The sequence below is a fragment of the Triticum dicoccoides genome, chromosome 2B, assembly GCF_002162155.2.
Source record: "Triticum dicoccoides isolate Atlit2015 ecotype Zavitan chromosome 2B, WEW_v2.0, whole genome shotgun sequence".
In the NCBI taxonomy this organism is placed as follows: Eukaryota; Viridiplantae; Streptophyta; class Magnoliopsida; order Poales; family Poaceae; genus Triticum; species Triticum dicoccoides.
The window spans coordinates 653,598,238-653,610,693 of record NC_041383.1 but is presented as its reverse complement, the minus strand read 5'-3'; the positions used below and the strand labels follow the sequence as shown (position 1 = coordinate 653,610,693).

The window sequence follows — 12,456 nt, the reverse complement described above, 5'->3', positions numbered from 1 at the left end:
ACCCTGATGGACGATCAGTCGTCAACGGGTTAGCAAATGTGACGTTAGTCCGAGCTATCGCCTCAGGTGCTGGTGTCGACTGAGGGATTTGGACTTCAAGTCTCCTCCTGCTCGAACCTCCACTCTTCTTCTTCCTCTCCTGTAGAGGCACTTCTTCTTCTTCGTCATCAGGAAGCACAACGATGTCTTGCGAAGCTACATAAGAAGAGAACTATCAAATTTTCAGTCAATCGACCACCTACTCAGTTAAACAGAACTGGATTGGATGAACTTACCAGCTCGTGAGGTGGCTTCTTCGTCTCTTGGTGCCTTGTCAACGTCCATGTCAGTGGCAGCAGAGGCGGGGTTGGAAGGACACGAGAATTAGTCAGTCGGATCGAGAAAACCTTCAATCGACTTACGGAAACGCAAACAAGATACCCACCCTGAGGCAACGGGGACGTCCATCTTGATTCGCGGCAATGTCTTCCGGGTCTTGGAGGGGGCAACTTTAGGCTGCTTGGCCACCTTCTCCGTCGGCTCCGGAGTCGACGTCCGAGTGGGCTTCTGGGTAGTGACACTCGGAGCCACACTCTTCACATGACCGCCAGACGGATCGTGTTGCTGTTTGGATCGACGCTCAGAGCGTGGTGGCGAGTCGACCTCTTCCTCCTCGTCCGATTCCTCGCTCTCCTCCTCCTCCTCTTCTTCTGGGGATTCCCACTCTCCACTCTCCTCTGCACTGCCCTCCCCCTCCTGGTCCGGCACCAAGTCCTATTCGCCGTTGGGCATTGAGTGCATCTTAGTGAATACCTGCAAAGCAAATCGATCAAAACAAGAGCCAGCCAACATCATGTACAGTCGGAACGCAAGCGGAAAACAGTCAGAACGGAGAATGTACCTTGTCGGGTGGGTTGTCACTTCCGAAAGGGACAACTCGCCTGGATCCTCTAGGGTTGTCTTGATTGCCCGTGATACCCTTCAACCACAAGGCCACGGTGTCGAGCGACACTTCTTCTGGATGGACCCGAGCGGTGTCGTCCGGTCCGGAATACAACCACATCGGGTGATCACGGGCCTGAAGAGGCTGGATACGCCGACTGAGGAACACCTCCAGCAAGTCCAAGCCAGTGACACCATCATTGATGAGCTGGACCACTCGGTCTACTAACATCCTCGTCTCCATGATCTCAGCAGTAGTAACCTTCAGTAGAGCATGAGTCTGGACACGGTCAAATGAAAAAGGAGGAAGACCGGTCGACTGACCTGGAGCCGCAACGTCCTGGCAGTAGAACCAGGACGATTGCCAACCCCTAACGGATTCAGGAAGGGTCACAGCAGGGAAAGCACTCCTATTTCTCTTTTGGATACCTAGGCCCCCGCACATCTGGATAACGTGGGTCTTCGAGTCACTCGACTTCGCCTTTTTAACCGACTGGGAACGAATGGTGAAGATGTGTTTGAAGAGACCCCAGTGCGGTCGACATCCTAAGAAGTTCTCGCACATCGACACAAATGCGGCTAGATATGTGATGGTGGAGCTGTGCCCCGAAGAAGTTCAAAAACCCACGGAAGAAAGGGTGCAGAGGAAGCGAGAAGCCCCGGTCGACATGAGTGGCAAGCAAGACACACTCACCCGGTCGAGGTTGTGGCTTCGTCTCCCCCTTCGGCAGCCTCGCCGCCCCCTTTGCAATCAGCCCGGACTCCTCCAGGTCGGCCAGATCCTCTTGCCGGATCGAAGACCGGATCCAATCGCCTTGGATCCAACCCGGCGGCAACCCCGAGCGCGACAACGATCCACGGCTCGGTTTCTTGCCCTTCGCCGCCCCCGTCGCCTTCTTAGCGCGCTCTAGCGCCGCCGTCTTGTCCTTCACCATGGTGAGAAAGCGGCGGTATCGGAGGCAGAGGCGCTTGCCGCGGCGGAGGAACAGAGAAGAAAGAAGAAGAGGCAGGCGTACACAGTGTAAGCGCCCAGGCCCCGTCGCCTTATAAAGGATCACTTCCGAGTGACTGACGTGTGGGGCCGGGCAATCCCGTCAAATCCTGCTACAGTTGCGCACAGCGAACGTGGCGAAAAAGGCGGCACGATGATCGAGGCGTCGCTGCTTATCCGGGCCCCCCTTTTTTCAGCGCCCTCCTGCCCGTGCGCTCCCCTGAAATCTCGTATCCCGCGGAATCCGGGATCCCCCGCGGGCAATCGCGCCCGAGATCTCGCACTCCAATGCAACACTCGACGCACGAGGTCACCAGTTCAATCAACAGCTCTCTGAATGGATCAAGGCAATCGAGTCGACACCGAAGTACCAACGCAGGCGTTCAGTCTAGCAAGAAACACTCACGGAGACACAAAGCTCGAGACAGGTCCAACTTTGTCTTACTTTCCTCTCACACCTTAATCCATTCGGGGGCTACTGACGAGGATACAGACCCGGGGTAGGGTCATAGGCTCGACCTATACGTCCTATCCAAGGTCACTACCCTGGAAGACGAAAGGACCAAGAGTCAACAGAAGAGCGCCAGTCAAGTACGTCGAGTGCAATCCACTCGACAGTCACATCACTCGACGGTCACTACCTATCGTCACTCGATCATAAGGAAGACCACTCGACCATATCGAAGAACGGGAGTCGGAAGAGCACGCAACGGCCAGATATTTACTCCTTAGTCTTCATGGGCATTAAGAGTACTTAATGCTGGCGTTACCAGTAACGCCCCTTACTTTATGTACATTAGTTCCCTTGTAATGGAGACGGGCTGGGGTCCTGGCGTACTCTATATAAGCCACACCCTCCTCTGACACAAGGGTTCGCACCCCCTGTAACACAACACACATAATCCAATCGACCGCCTCCGGGCACCGAGATGTAGGGCTATTACTTCCTCCGAGAAGGGCCTGAACTCGTAAACCTCGTGTGTACATCTTCGCCATAGCTAAGATCTTGCCTCTCCATTCCTACCCCCCTTTCTACTGTCAGACTTAGAACCACGACAACTGCCATGGTTCATAGAGAAATTGACATCTTACATGACTCATGTTACATCAAAGGGCCATGTCGTGCTATACCCCTTTGCTCAAGCCCTCGTGTGAACTCTCATCTAGGGTTTCCCTGCCTCTCGTCAGCGCTGGTGCCGGTCCGTTTCGTCTCCTATGGTCCTTGGACCATGTAGGCGTGGTGGACCCCAGCCCTTGTCGGTGGGAGGGCTCCGTTTTTAGATGTTTTTCTGAGTTTTGTTAGGGTTTGTGCCATGCTTAGAAAGATACGCGGTAGTGACCTCTTGAAGATGGAATAAGGTTCTTCCAGCCTAGCCCAGTTCTGGTGATGCTTCAAGCGTTGTTGGAGGGCGTGTGGAGGTGTTTCTCCAGCGGATCTCGTGGGATTCAGTCGGCGTTTGTCTTTTGTGGATCCATGGATCCGGTTCGCTTATGTCTGTGTGTTTGCAGGTTGGATCCTTCTGATCTATGCTTCTCTTCATCGGCGACAGTTGCTGTTCTAGTGCGCTGGTCCTATGGGGCCTTATTACGATGACTTCCCGACCGTCCACTACAACAATGTTTGCCCGGCTCCGACGAGCGAGGGGTGATGAGGGCGACGCACATTCGGCTTGCTCCAGTGCTTGTAGTCATCGCTAGATGATCTACAGACCTGAATATAAATTTTACTTCTAGTGTTCTTTATACTAGCTTCACAATTGATGACTAGATCAGAAGTTTCTCGTAAAAACAAGAGGGACATGTCATGCTACACACATAAACTGACATGCTCTAGATATTTTTTGCCATCTTTTTTTTTTGATTTTTTTTTGCCATCTGTACGTAGTTTTGAGGGAGAGGGGGAGGGGAGTAAAGGGATAAGACGCGCCTTGTGTTGTTCCCTCATATTGCCATGGTACCCCACGACACTTGTCATGTATCATTCGCGCACACGATCAAACACATCACAGATTATTCGTTCAGAAAACCATTCCCGATGAACGTGGTCGCTCTATAACAGTTGACAAAATCAAAAGTTACGAAATGTTGACGACTTTATATGAGATTTGCAAGAAAAATTGATAACCAACCTGTCACTAGCAAACATTTGACATTTCTCAAATATTGTTGGTGTGGCATTCCATGACAGAAAACAACTGACGGGAGAGTAGCCAGGAAACTCTGTTTCGCGTAAGTAGCTGTCGGCATTATCGTTCCACACAGCAGCGCTCAGCCGCTCACAGGGGAAAAGTAAAACCCTATCAGCCGCCGCGTCCTCCCATGGCGGTGCCGCCGGGGATCCTCGAGGTGCGATGCGCGGGGTGCGGCGAGACCCTGGAGGTGGAGCATGGCCTCACGGAGTTCGCCTGCCCCGACTGCGGCATGGCCCAGTCGCTCCCGCCGGAGCTCATGCCGCCCCGCCCTCGCCGCGCGCTCCCGCTCCCCGGACGAGGCGCCCCCTACGCCGCGCCCGCCCCGCCCGCCGCGCCCGCTCGAGTCACGTGCGGAGGATGCGGATCCGTGCTCAGCGTGCCGCACGGCCCCGGGCGATTCGCCTGCCCGCTCTGCGGCGTCGAGCTCGCGTCCTTCCCCATCGCCGCAGTTCCGGTCGTGGTGTCGCCCACAGCCGTCCCAATCTCCTCCCCCCGGCCAATGAATGCCTCAGAGGTACTGCTCGCAGTCGTTCGCTCCAAGGGATTCCATTGTCATGCATTGTTGCTTAGCGTAGTGCCAGTGGTTGTTGCTACGATGCTATCGTTTCTGTCTATATGAGCTCTTGAATAGGCTACTAGAAGCATTGCTAAGAATGTGTAATGCCTGTGTCGTCGCTATTTAGTCATTGAACATTTCTGACTTGTCTAATAGTTCTAGCCAGTGAGGTTAAATCAGGTCAGGAATTTAGGGCTAGGATATTTTGCTTTACTTTTCAATAGCTTGGTTCAGTAAGCTGTGGCCAATGTAGGGTCCCTGTCTCCACGATTTTGTTGTAGCAGTCTGCATTTTTCTCTTGTTCGGCTAGAAATAGACAAGGTTAAAGACTGCCTGCAGAGTTGAGGATTGGTGGCCCTTTTAGAACAAGAACTATACTCCTGTCAATAATAAGCAAGTTTGGTGAAAATTAATCAAAGAAACAGCTTAAGAAAGGGATACAAGTGCAGGAAGTGCTTTGGGTAGCTCAAGACTTGTGCTAATTGATAAGTTATAGTGAATCACAAAGAACTTTATCTACTGAAACCAGTGTGGCTATGGAATATGGGTTTTAGATGCTTTGAAAATTTTAGACAACCTCATTGGATGTGATATTTCCTGTTCCGCTCTTCATTCCAAAAACCAATATTTAGGAGCCGGATGGTCTCGTGGATCTCTGACTGGCCGGGGAACTAACTCACCAATTATACAAATGCCACACTATTATAATAAAAGATATGAAGGCAGGGAGGGGAGACGAACCTGAAGTCAGAAGCATCTCCCATGTTGTACACAACTACCCAAATCAGAGCATGATCTGTGTTGCAGAGAAGCTACTACTGTGGCACAACAACTTGTACTGCTATTGGACCCAAAAAACAGAGGGAGAAATGCTAAGAAAAGGAGCCAGCAAACCAGACTTAGTTCAGAGGACAAACAACCATGCACCTTTGTGACATGGGTGGCTCATGAGGACCAGGTCAAGGAGAAGGTTGTCTTGGTTGGTGTCCAGCGGCAGCATGTTGGTAGGGTCCCTATTCCAGTGCCAAGTGTCAACTTGTAGACTCGTCAGAGTGAATCGTAATGTTATTGCCACTGACCATGAAAAAGGTGTTCTTTTTACCCATTTAAATTTAATTTATTTCTTTGTGCAAATTGAACCATTGGTTTTATTACCTTATAGCAAAAGCTACAAAATATCAAGATTATGAACAGAAAATTGTTTATCAGCTCCATGGAGCCATAGCTTCACTCGTTATCGTCGTTGGATGCTTCATTGAAATTTGTGCCCGTTATGAATATGTATTCATGATAAACTTATACAGTTATCATGTGATCAATCCAATTTTTGTTAACATGTTGGTCAAACCTTCAAAGTTGACGAAGAATTGTCCGCATTTACCAATGTGATATTTTTTTAGTAGAGGGAGTATATCATGCACTGTATCTATTGTTCAATTTTCTTTTCTTTGTTGACCCATATTGTGCAGCAGGTGCAGCAGCCTTCGAGTCAATCAGCTCGTGCAGGAATGGTTCAAAAACCCATTCATTCACAACAATACAAGCATTTTTTTGGAGAGGAGTCCTTCAATTCATTTCGAGCTGAACCAAGAACACATATTGATGCAGGAAGGACGCTACTAATTGAGCCTCCTAATCCTTCAGTCCATAGGGATGAGTCACATACTGAACCTGTCCAAGGAACTCTTGCCAGGCCTGGCAAGAGGACACAAATTGATGCAGCAAGGACACTACAAAATGAGCTTCCTAATGCTTCAATCCACAGGGAGGAGTCACATACTGAACCTGTCCAAGGAAATATTGCCAGGTCAGGCAAGAGGACATATAGATTTGTATTTGGTCCAAAATCATGGCAAGAAGGAAATGTCCAGAAAGAGCAGCCTAACCAGGTTGTCCATGCATCACAGGCTCAAGTTATGCCCACAGAGTCTTCAGTTCCTACAAACCAGGCAGTAGGAAGGTTTCCTGATGACCCAATTCCGATTCACAGCAAGCAGATAACTGAACATGTGGATGTCCCTAGTGCTACCGAGCATGGGCAGATGCGTTCTCAGCATCAAGTTGTCCATGAAGAGCAGGCAGGTGAAAATCCTATTGACACAGTCCACATGGAGCAGGAAAAGGGGGACTCTGCTTGCAAGCCATCAAGCGAAAATAGGAAGAGCGCCGAAAATACTAAAGGAAATCATAAGAGGGAAAACAGTAATTTGATAAATGTCCACGCATCACAGGCACAAGTAATGCCCACTGAGTCTTCGGTTCATATAAACCAGGCAGACGGAGGGTTTCCTGATGACACAATTCCAAAGCACGGCAAGCAGAGAACTGAACATGTGGCTGTCCCTAGTGCTATCGAGCATGAGCAGGTACGTTCTCGGCATCAAGTTGACCATGAGCAGCAGGAAGGTGAAAATCCTAGTGACAGAGTCCACATGGAGCAGGAAAAGGCGGACTCTGTCTGCAAGCCATCAAACAAAAATATAAAGAGCACCGAAAATACCATAGGAAATCGTAAGAGGAAAAACAAGAATTTGATGAATTCTTCTATTGAGCGGCCTCAGCTTAGGCGCAGTAAACGCCTGTCAAAGGGATCATCACCAGACCTTATTGATGTTGAGCCTATCCAGATGTTAGATGCTTCCCCCCATCAAAATCATTCAGAAGCTCCACAGATTGAGAGTAGCATAGCTGATCAAACACTCTCTCCAGAGACTGGGTGGGCACTTCCTAATCCTGATTCTAGTTCATCGCATGAGCATGAGATTCCCCAAAAAAGCTTTAATGGGATTGACCAGCTTGATGGAAGTGATGAGGAAGTACATTCAAGTCCATCAGATGGTCAAAATCAGTATATGGATGGACAAGTGGCAGAAGCAGCTTGCAGTGGCAAGAACCACTCGGAGCAGGTGCGACTCAAGCCTCACAGCAAGAATTTTGCAGAGCATGGCAGGCCGATAAACTTGGCTGCTTCATGCAGCCGCCTTGCTGCCTTGTTGCCTGTTCCAGCTTCCGCTACTTTGCCCACTATTTCCTCGATTTCTTCACCTGAAAGTATGTCCCTCTCTGCAACCTATTTGGTAATCTCTATTGAGAGCTGTGTATCACTAACATGCGCCTCTCATTCTTGCAGAGCTACCACCTCAGTGCAGCAGTCCAATAACACCGCATAACCAACCACGAGCAGTTATATATTCCCAGGTCCCTCTCCTCACCCCTTCTTTACTGAACTTTGTTTTCAATGCATGGTCAGAAGTGTTATGTGTGATGTGCAGTGTTCGTCTGACAGCAATGCATAGTGTCACTTGTAACTGTTGTGCCGCCATTCAAATGTGTTCTTGCCAATGGCTTGGTGAGATGGGTTTTGATTATTACCATTTGAAATTGATACTTCCGATGCAGGTTTGCGAACTTGTGATGTTAGCTTGAAAACTTTTTTTTTTTGAGAACGTTAGCTTGAAAACCTTTTTGTCAGTTAAAAGGTGTTGGCATGAGTTTCATCTGTAGTAGCTTTACTTTGGTTTTGTGTTAATGTTTCATGCTAGATTAATTGTATTACAAATGGAAAGCCCTGTATTGTCAATGGGATCTCCTCCAAGCTGTAAGGCTACCCGAAATGGCACCCTGCATGCCCTTCTGGGACTGGCTGTTGTTGTTAAAGGACTGTTAGGTGTCCATTACAAGGCGTGTTTTCAGTTTCCCTCCATTTCCATGGTTTGTAGCGACAGCCACTGTTTGGCATCCGCCTTATGTGTTGCTTGTCGTAGGACTCATCATCGGCCTTTGTCTTTCCTCGTGGTTTCTGTGTTGGACTGTATGTGATTTTGGTGTATAGGGAATTAGGGATTGAAGTTGTCCAAAGAGTATATTTATTTCCTCAAAGGTCTGTTGGTCATGGGTATGGATGTTTTACTTGTGGATGCATCGTGTTGTCTTCTTTCTTGTGGTATGTCTTAATCCTTGGTATCTTCTTAAGCGGCACGGGAAGGCACACCAAAGGTTCTAGTTATGATAGAAAGACCCAAAGATGTAACTTTTGCAAGAGGTGTTCTTTTTTTCCGAGAAACTAAGAATTTCACCTTTTCATGGAAATCTTTGTGATTGTCTGATATCGAGCAATTTCAGGATGCACAGTGTGATGATATGCTATCAGGATCTCTTAGCAAGTCATCGAAAAAGCGCAAGGGGCGTGGCCCTTCAGTGCTAGTGCAACCACGCGAAGAAGCTGATAGGCCTGTGTTGACGCCCAGTGGTACAGAGTAAGTATCCCCCCTGCCTTTATGTTTATCGATGGTCGGAGAACTGATACATTCTGATCTTCATGTGTCAATTTAATTTGTAACCAGCAACTGGAGTGTCCACCCGCCATTTCCTAAGAAGGTAGCAACTACCATCTCCCTTCTTATCAAGCAGAACTATCCTGGGACCTGTATTTCAGTGGATGACGAGGGAAGATCCTGTGAGGTTGTGGTTCACTATTGGCACCAATGCCCTCCAGATGTAAGGGCTACCGTGTTGGATGAATTCCTTGTGAGTAACTAATCAGGACGTCTCAAACTATGTTTTGCTCACTGTAAGATTTGCAGGTGATGATTTCCTGTCATTTGAATACTGCAGAAACGCTACAAGTGGGCCCCTGGCCACGAAGAGGAGTGCCAGAAGATCTTTGAGCGCAAAGCAGTTAGACAGTTAGTTAACCTCTTTTGCTATGAGAAGCAAAGGGTTAGAGAGGAGTTGGCAGCAAAGAAGTTCAAAGGATCTTCGGTGGTTGGTAGGGCCAATGGAGAATTAGAAAAGGGAGACGATAGAGAAGATTCAGAGGAACGACAGGGAGATGGGTCCGTTGTGTCGATCGACCATGATGATCCACTGAATTGGAAACCGTTTGTCCCTGATTGGATGCAACCAGCATGGTGGGAAATGTTGTGTGACCATTGGGCCCAAGACGAATTTATGAAGGTTTCTTACCAAAAGAGAAAGAATCGGAATGCAGGAGGCCACCCCTCTGCTGCTGCAGGCTCACAAATCATAGCAATGCATGAGCACCCTAAGGTAATAAGTTAATAACTAAGAATGCAATTTCTGGGTGCTATCATTTTCAGAATGTATTGATGATTCTGTTTTGTTCTACTTTTCAGGATACCACATCCTGGGATGCTGAGGAGGCCAGAGATCCTCTGCTTGGCCCCCATCCTGTGCAAGAGCAGTTGGGGAGCTCGAAGCGTGAGAGGTACCATGGTACTCCTGTTGCCAGCAAGAAGGCCCAGACTGATTCATCGTCAAAATCCTCCCCAGATTTCTTGAGCAGACAGGGACAACAGCCAAGATTCACACAGGAGCAGGTGCAGCTGATGATTAACCAAGCTCTGCAAGGACTGAATGAAACTTGGGAGAAGAAGTTTCTGTCCTTGGAGCAAAACATGCGTAGCGTGCCCTCGGCACGTGCTGTTCGTGTTGTAAGAAAAAAAAAACTGACTTTTTAACTCGTTTAACAGGGGTTTGATGTCTATTTTATCATTTCTGACACATCCTTTTGTAGGGTGCTAAGAGATCAGCGGTGGCTGTTGCAAGGGGCAAGCGATGTCAAATTTCACGGCAGGTAATGATAAAATCTACCTCATATCTGTACATACATCTATAGATAATGGCTGGAGGGAGAAGAGGCCCCTCAGTATATTCAAGGGAGGAAAGTAGCTTCTGATGGGTGGGGTCTGGGGATAAAATCTGGGTTTTCTCGCATGTATACGTCTGCACCCAAGTATTGGGTAGCAGTAATATGTTTTGCATTACATATGTAGAAGAAGAAATTGAGGTGCCCAATCTAATGCTACCGTCATCTTTCTAAGTTGATTGGTGGTTGGTGATCTGTAGTAATAGTTAAGCAAACTGCACAAAATGAAACAGAAACCATGAACCACGGTGGGCAACCTTTTAGACTATCTTAATTAATATTGAGACTGGGCAAAATCATCATTGAACTATTCACCAGATGTATACTTTCAGTCCTTGGCACCATGCAACTTGTGATACTCTGGTTGCCAGATTCTTTCTTCCGCTGGGTTTCGCACGGACAGAAGATTTCACACCCATTGGTCATATCTATCCAGTGCACTACATGCACTGTCTCTGAATTTGCCCATGCCGCTCTCCAGTCCAGACTGGCCGGAGAGAACAAACTGACACGGTTTCACGTCCGATGCTTTGCAGGACACATTTGATTCGGCGGAGGGAAAAGAAGATCAAGACGACGGCGAGGAGCAGGATGATGAGCGTTGGAGTTAGACCCAACGCGGGCCTCCTGTTGTGGCTCAGATTTTGTCTATCGGAGGACGGTGCATCTGCACGGGAGCAATCAGCCCCGCGTGCGTGCAGCTCAGGGTGTAAATCATGTGCAAATCCCTTTGACCAGATAGATCATGTGCATATGTTTTCAAAGTCGTCACTCTGAACTCGCTTCTCCGACGCGGCTTGTGGTGGCCGTGTTGGTTTGTTTGGCGCGGAGGCGTCGTGACCTTCGCTTTACCGCCGGCCATCACGCGGTGCAGCACGCCACCTGTGCGTGCCCACGCGCTGGCGGCCTCGTCCGTCGTGGGCAACGTGACGCCTGCCCGCCTGCCTGCCTGCCTGCCCCGGTTTCTCTGCAGCTTCCTGTTCGCTCGTGTCGCCCGCGCTGCCGCGGTCTTGTTGCAGATAAAATAATCCGGCGCTATAGTTCGTCGGCCGTGTTTTAATAATAAGGTTCTGCCCCAGCGCCGTCCCGCCGTCGTCGATCTGGCGCCCGGCGCCCAGATCTGTCGGTGGAGGCGCTCTGGCGTGCTGCGACGGCGACGCTCCGGCGGGCTGCGGCTGTTTGGCGCGCTGGGTGCCTGGGGTCCCCTCCCTCGGCCGGAGGAGCTGCGGTGATGGCGGCGAGCCGCAGCTTTTGGATGGCGGCGTGGCGGCGCCGCGACGGTGGAGGTTTCTTCTGTTGGTGAGCTGCGGCGGTGGCGGTGAGCCGCAGTTTTTGGGCGGCGACGCAGCGGCGCTGTGATGGTGGTCGTGGAGATCGGTCTCTAGCCACCGGAGTGGTGTACTCTTCTACTGCTCTGGCCGTGTGTGCAATGGAGCAGCAGTTTGGGCTGGAGGTGGCCGGGGGTGCGCAGATCTGGCAAGGCGTTTTGCTGCGGCGTGTTGAGGGCTGGTGGTTGGCAACGATGCACTCTGCGCAGCTTGCTGTGTTCCTATGTCATTGGCTACCTCGTGAGGCTCGGCAGTGGAGTAGATTCTCCGGGCGAAAGTTTTGCACCTTCTCGGGTCGGTGCCGATGTTGGCGATGTTCTTGAGCATTGCATTCCTTGCTGAAGGCACATCGCGGAGCTACGTCCATCTACTGCCGCAACCGTCTGGTGTTTCCGGGTGAAAACCCAAGCTCCATTGGAGCGGGCGGCGGCGGCAATTATGCCGTTACCTTCTTGGAGGCACCGCCTCGGAAGCAATGACCTTTGTGGAGTGGTGGTCTCATGGCAGTGGTGCAGAGCTGCGTCGCCGTCGGGGTGATGGAGGCCGGGGCGGCGGCTCTGGACGGTGGATGTACGCCGAGGCGGCGGCCTCGGATAGCGATGCAACGGTGCCTCTATGGGGTAAAGTCGCGGTTGTGCATTGTTTTGGTGGCGGCTTGGTGTTGCGTGGGTAGCGAGGTCGTCGGCCTGGTCGATGCGCCCTAGAGGGGGCGGTCTGACTTTACGTCGGGGCGGCGGCCCCGGATGTGGTGTGACGTTCGTGGCCTGCGAGCGGTTGCCCTGAGCAGCGTGGGCTGCGGG

The 12,456-nt window shown here is 50.3% G+C and overlaps 1 protein-coding gene across 4 annotated transcripts; it reads left to right on the top strand.

Annotated features, from left to right (window-relative positions):
- Nucleotides 1-4,179: 4,179 nt before the first annotated feature.
- On the top strand, nt 4,180-11,106 carry LOC119365421. 4 transcript variants are annotated; one of them, XM_037631052.1, is made up of 9 exons: nt 4,180-4,618; nt 6,130-7,711; nt 7,791-7,858; nt 8,792-8,916; nt 9,004-9,187; nt 9,275-9,709; nt 9,796-10,113; nt 10,197-10,256; nt 10,865-11,106. In XM_037631052.1, the coding sequence occupies exons 1-9, from the start codon at nt 4,232-4,234 to the stop codon at nt 10,937-10,939; spliced, it is 3,234 nt and encodes a 1,077-aa protein (XP_037486949.1). In that variant the 5' UTR covers nt 4,180-4,231; the 3' UTR covers nt 10,940-11,106. The 4 variants fall into 4 exon arrangements, with proteins under 4 accessions (XP_037486949.1, XP_037486948.1, XP_037486947.1 ...); XM_037631051.1 differs by having other exon boundaries at nt 4,181-4,618; nt 6,133-7,711; nt 8,783-8,916; XM_037631050.1 differs by having other exon boundaries at nt 4,181-4,618; nt 8,783-8,916.
- The last annotated feature ends 1,350 nt before the right edge of the window (nt 11,107-12,456 follow it).

Coding starts and splice junctions, on each gene's coding strand:
- LOC119365421 (XM_037631050.1), top strand. CDS start 4,232: ATGGCGGTGCCGCCGGGGATCCTCGAGGTGCGATGCGCGGGGTGCGGC. Junction 8,917..9,003: donor TTGACGCCCAGTGGTACAGA/GTAAGTATCCCC, acceptor ATTTGTAACCAG/CAACTGGAGTGTCCACCCGC. Junction 9,710..9,795: donor CAATGCATGAGCACCCTAAG/GTAATAAGTTAA, acceptor TCTACTTTTCAG/GATACCACATCCTGGGATGC.